Source organism: Pygoscelis adeliae, unplaced genomic scaffold (assembly GCF_000699105.1).
Source record: "Pygoscelis adeliae isolate BGI_AS28 unplaced genomic scaffold, ASM69910v1 Scaffold160, whole genome shotgun sequence".
NCBI lineage: Eukaryota > Metazoa > Chordata > Aves > Sphenisciformes > Spheniscidae > Pygoscelis > Pygoscelis adeliae.
In genome coordinates, this window is record NW_008824035.1 from 5,634,212 (window position 1) to 5,640,211 (window position 6,000).

At 39.1% G+C, this 6,000-nt stretch overlaps 1 protein-coding gene across 1 annotated transcript in view; it reads right to left on the reverse strand.

Moving 5' to 3' along the window:
• Window positions 1–5,706, reverse strand: part of NBEAL1 (neurobeachin-like 1) — a 94,393-nt gene extending 88,687 nt beyond the window's left edge. Inside the window, 1 exon segment of the mRNA XM_009332187.1 lies at window positions 5,418–5,706. Coding sequence (XP_009330462.1) covers window positions 5,418–5,468 — 51 coding nt within the window. The 5' untranslated portion in view covers window positions 5,469–5,706.
• Window positions 5,707–6,000: the final 294 nt, after the last annotated feature.

Here is a 6,000-nt window from a genome sequence, read left to right on the forward strand (position 1 = left end):
GAGAAAACTGGTACGTTCTGACTCCAAGCCAACTTTTTTGACTGTCAAGATCGCCCTCTTTTTATGTTGGTTTTGGCCCAACACAAGGTAGCTGATGCTAACAGAATTCCCCCCAAGGAGCACATCCTTGAAAGGATCCAAAGGCACATAAATTTATTCTCAGAATTCAAGGTCAGATTTATCTCAATTCTATATAGTATGTTAGGATTAAGACACAGGAATAGGGAATGAATAGAAATTATTTTCTTTCACAGACTCTTCTCACTTACAGCACAGAGTACACATTAATTCAAATGATCTGCTTAGTCCTCATAATGCGAATGTAAGTTTAACTCAAGCCAATTAAATGCACATGTTTATATGTTAAAGCCTCAGCTTCTAAGCATTGCAGAATTGCATTGCATTGCATTGCTCTTCACAGCCACGTAATTACAGAAAAGCTAGCACTGCTAGCACACCACAGATTGCAGCACTTCGCTCATCACAGTGGTCTGCTCCTGACTAACATGGAAATCATGATTTCTCCCAAGACCACTTATTTTCTCATTTAAGCCTTCTTCCGATTCCTGTAAGGACCTCAGATGAGGAAAAAATAACTCAAAGTAACAGGACTTTAGCCACTTTAGGACATTTTTAGGGCAATGCATATAGCCACATTTAATGTTTTTTTCTGTCCAACTTTTGATCTAGTACTAGAAAATGCTCTCCTATAAAAAAGTACCACATCTCTTTCTATGCTACAATATTAAACCATATAATATACAGATACCCCTCATTATCCCAGAGAGAAAACTACAACATATTTATCTCAATACAATCAGATTTTGTAAAAACAAATGAGAAATACAGCACAACATAAGAAAGCGCATTTAAGATGACAGCTTATACACATCTGCTGCTCTTAAGACAGCAAGGGATGTGATTGTCTCAGCTCTCTGCATTAGTAAAGACCAGAACGTTATGATTAGCTTTACAACTGCTAACACACAGAGTCCCTACTGTATTAATGACACCAAGACTGAATGTTCCCTCTTTGAAACGCCAAGCACAGGCTAGGAGCTGGTTGAAGAACAGACTCACAGCTTTCCCTTCAAACTATAATATCACCTACAAGATAAGGCAGCATTTAAATGAAATCAGGGCTTTACTGAAGATGAGAATGTAAGAAAAAGCTCAGAACCATTGTTGTAATACAATGAAAACTGAAGATTTTCTGCTGTGCATATGGCAGCTAAGTGCCTGCATTTATGCCTTTGAAACCCCTCCTGAAGGCAATTTGGTTTGGTTTTTTTTTTTTTATAGAGAAGAAAAATCTCTTTCTGTAGAAAAGGGCATCTGATCACTTTCTGAGTAAAATAAAAAAAATCGGAAATCCTGACATGCTGTATGTCTAAGAGTCTGAAATACCTACCAGAACAACTGAAGGACATGAAACACAGTTAAAATCTTGCAGATAAGATAAAGGATGAATCTCTTTAATTTGAATCTGCATTAACAGTTACTTCAGCAGATTATAAAACACGAATTATTTTTGTATACTGATACATAACTAACATCTAAGAAACGGTTAATCAACTAATATTACAATAGTAATATTATTACAGCCATGCTGGTCTAAGGCTACAAGGCAAAACTGATAGAGATTACCTCTGTCACATGAACAAGAAAAGGTCACAGACACACATGAAAGCACGTCCTTTTCCCAGACTACTTCAGTTCACCTAATAGAGCTCTTCTCCTGCTGTCCACTTACCTGAAAATGCTTTACTGACGCATCTGCTGCGTATGCACTTATATAAGACGTGTTTCATGCTCCCGTGTACGTTATTGAAGGCTTTGAACTGACAATCAATATGCTTGATACTACCATTGTCTGCCTAGCCTACTGGAGAAAATTTTTCCCAGTGACTTCTATAGAAAGGACCTGTGTTACCTATTCTACACATAATTCAATTAACATAAAATGCACACATTCCTACATTTGGATGAGAGGACAGCAGCTTACATCCATATCAATATTCAAGTGAATAACAGCATTGTACATTAACAGAGAATTGAACAGAAAAAAAACCCACAAACCATTTGAAACTGAAAATCATCAAAAAACATGCCAGCAAATTGCATCCTTAACAATGCTTTCTTTGCAGAAAGTTTGACATCATCATTTTAAAAAAAGAAAAAAAAAAAAACAACCCAACAACAAAAAACTCAAGGCAGGAACAGCTCAGACTATTAACAATACAATGCTGTGATACCACCCCAGTGACTCAAATCAAAACTTCACTGAATTTAATGAATTTTTAAACTGCTTCCATGCAACATCAGAAGCATCATAAATCACGTGTGGCTACTACTTTCATTGGGCATCTTAAACAGCAGAGTGTAATCTGCAGCTTTGTAGCTATTGCCCTACAGGATAGCTTTTAGGGGAACAGAAGCAGGAAAAAAAATCCAAACCCAAACCCCAACCTTAGATTAGAAATTGCCAGATGAAAAACAACTGAATACCAACTGAAATGAACTTTTGCAGCCACTCAAACGTAATCTTAAAAGAAAGAAAAAAAGAAAAAGAAACCACCTCATACCTGGTGTCATCCAAAGACCGCTTCTGCAGAGATCCTAGTTACATGCTGCTGTCTTCCCAAATCTCCAATTGCTAAACTGCGCAAGAGGCAATGAAAATAGAGAAATGCCTTCCTAATATTACTTTGTACAAAAGCAATTGTTGCAACTGCCACCTGATGCTGCCAGAGATGTCAAGTGATCACAAAGAACCAGAGTCATGACCCAGGGTAGATGGTAAGATGGTAACACAGCATTATCCATCACTTTAAAGCCGTGAAAAGCCTTGCTGCTGTAGCACAGGGTGCTATATTTAACATACTATCATGAAGGATCTGATTATTTGAGAAAGGCAAGACAAACAAAGCTACTTATTAGCAACAATCTGAAGCATCACACAAAAAAGGAGCTTGGATTTCACTGTTTCTTTAGCTAACAAGGCTGCAAAAGGTAAAGCTACATATCTGGGATTTGTGGCACAACAATTCCCACCCTACTCAACTGTGACTCTTCAGCAGTTTTTGTAGTTTGGAGAAATTGGCTAGCTTTCCTTCCCAGGATGTCAGCCACAACAAAGTCATGACAGTGCAACATACAGGATGTGATACTACACTTCACTGGGCAGTCCCAGGTGTCAAGAGACTTCTTCCTAAACCACTATATCCTGTCAGTGGTGACTATTTATTGCTATACCTTCCCATTGTGCTAGATGCTCCGAGGAGAACAAAGTACAGCACACAGATGTTTTCAACACATGAATGAACAATCTAATTTACATTAAGGCTTCACAACATTTTAAATCCTAAGACCTAGCTTCTTCAGTTGCTCTTAACTTTACCAAACTTAATCCAAGATGAAACACTGTTAATGCTGGATGCCTTCCTCAAGCAGAACGAGATATCATTTTAACCTGAACCAGTTGAGAGAGAGAGAGAGAGAGAGAAGGAAAAACCAGTTCTGTGTCTAGCACTTTTTGAAAAAGTGAAGACTCCTTTTTTGGAGGCACTCTAGTTGCCTTCAATTTTTGAAGACAAGCTATTTTATTTTTTAAAAAATATATTTTCCTACTTAAGAACAAGTCCTTATCAACATATGAATCCACCTAACCATGCCTTTAATATATGGGTCTGGAAGAAAAAAGGCCAAAAAAGTCACCAAAAGCTCATGGAGGCTGAGTATATGAAAAGATTTTTTTTTTTTTTTAATAGTCCATCCTCCACCACCTGACAGCTGACTAGACTGCGTACACATCATTCCCATAAAGAAACTGAACATCCTCTAAGTGATCTAAAGCACACATTTTAACTAGCACTCCTTCATTTATGCAAACTTCCTGCTAGCATGCAGACAACATGGAGATGGAAAGCATACAATCTGAATGAAAGGTTCGAGCAAAGGGGGAGAAGGTACAAGACAGACAAAAGAATTTTATAAAGAACTAGGGAGGAAGGACACAAAGACCGTCTGGGCAAAGAAATTCAGAGCTTGGCTCATTTCTGCAGCCCTGTGTCTCCCAAAGCTGAGGAAAGCCTGGATTCTTGGAGTCTGTTCCAAGTGTCTTTGTTGTTCTCACATCGATGAACTCACTGGCAAAACATCCATCTCCTCCAGTGCTAGTCCATTTCCTACTGCCATTGGCATTACTACATTAGTTTAAAAGGCAAAGGTCTATGCAAGTATGTTTCAACCCAACAGATCACGCACGCGGGTAGCAGTAAGAAGTCACACCATGCTGTTACGTTTGCACTAGTTTTATTTTTAACTACATATAGGGCATTAGGTTTGCAAACTCACACACACAAAAACTAAGAAAAGCTACAATTAAGACTGCTTTGTGCACCCTTCATCCACTGCTTTGTGCACTTGTGTTGTTAAGATGGTCTGTACTTAAAATCTCACATTCTATGCTCTTGCGATGAACCTTATCTAGAAATGAACTGGGAAGAACAAGAGAATGTTTGTTCTACCCTTACTGTCCTACTGGTTTGAAAAGTTAAAGAAACTGTGATGCATACAAAGCATGAGACTGCAAAGAGAAAAGGCAAAACAAACCCAGAGAATAAGGCCACCAAAAGCTATCCTTGCTACTGCCACTGAGTTCCTATATGACAGTAGGCCAGTCCTTTCCCCTGCCTTTAGAATTATTTTTTGTATGTTCTTTATTTTACAGATATCTATTTAAATAATCTGCAATCCAATTTGTGTACATACTCAGCATGCCTGGCGGCAATTAGGACCTGTGCTTTAAACATATGAATTGCTTTACACTGTAAAATGCAAATGGAGACAGAACAGTATTTTAATAACATTCCTGCCAAGTGAAGGAAATTCATTATTATTAATGGTGTACTTAGATGTTATGGTGGTAAGCAGCAAAGGAAGACTCAGGAGTAACTTAATAAATCTGCTCTTTGGGAAGGTTTTAGCTAATACAGTTGAAATGAAACTGGAGCTGCACAGAAAACAGGAAGTATAAAGCTAAATACTAGACAGCAGTGAATTAAATGAATACAATACATCTTAATGCCGTGGCCTTACAAAACAAAGAATTATGTGAACATATGCATTCACATCGTTAAAAGATATAGCTACAGTAACTGCTTAAGCTGAGCCACGAACACTGTGCAATTCTCACCTCACACACAAAAAAGCCCAACCTGAACAGCAAATCAGGAAACGAGGTTGTGAATAGTCTAAGAAGTGCAGTTATATCCTTACAGAAGCTAGACAAGTCTATGCAACTTCTAAGAAAAGAAATGTGTTAAAAGATGTTACAGATACATTTTAAACACCTAAACATTCCCAACAAAACAGGAAAAAGACACACAAACAACTCTCCCCCCCCAAATATTTACCTTACTGCAGTAAAGCATCCAAAGCTCATACAGCCTCTCTCGGGATGCCATTCCTTCCCTTCCTCTTTTCGTCGATACCAGCTATTTTTGTTCAAGATCCTACCATGCTCAGTTCCCAAGTGCTCTTTCCGCAGTTTTTGCTTTATTATTACAGTTATATCATAACCCGAGAAGAAGTCAAGGATGAAAATAACAGGGTCTCAGTCTCTCCTTTTCGGGTAAACAACGTAGCGCAACACAAGAAACTGCAGACAACTGTCAGGCATGTCCGTTCTTCGCCACCGCTGCTTCGGTTTTAACCTCTGAAAGCGAAAACACACCCTTCAGGCCTTTGGTGGAGGAAGGAAAAAACAAATCCGTAGTTAAAGCCCACAGACGACCTCGGGAATTATGCGACGGCAAGTCGCATTGCTTTCGTCCCTGACGTTATTGCCCCTAAGAGGAGAAGTCTGTCTTCTCATTTTCGTGGCGCTTTCTCTTTTTTTGCTGGGAGTCAGCGGGGGCAGGGAAGCAGCAGGGCTGCTGAGACGGGACACCGGAGCCCTGAGGGCGCGGGGAGAGGCGGCGGCGGTAACGCGGCTTA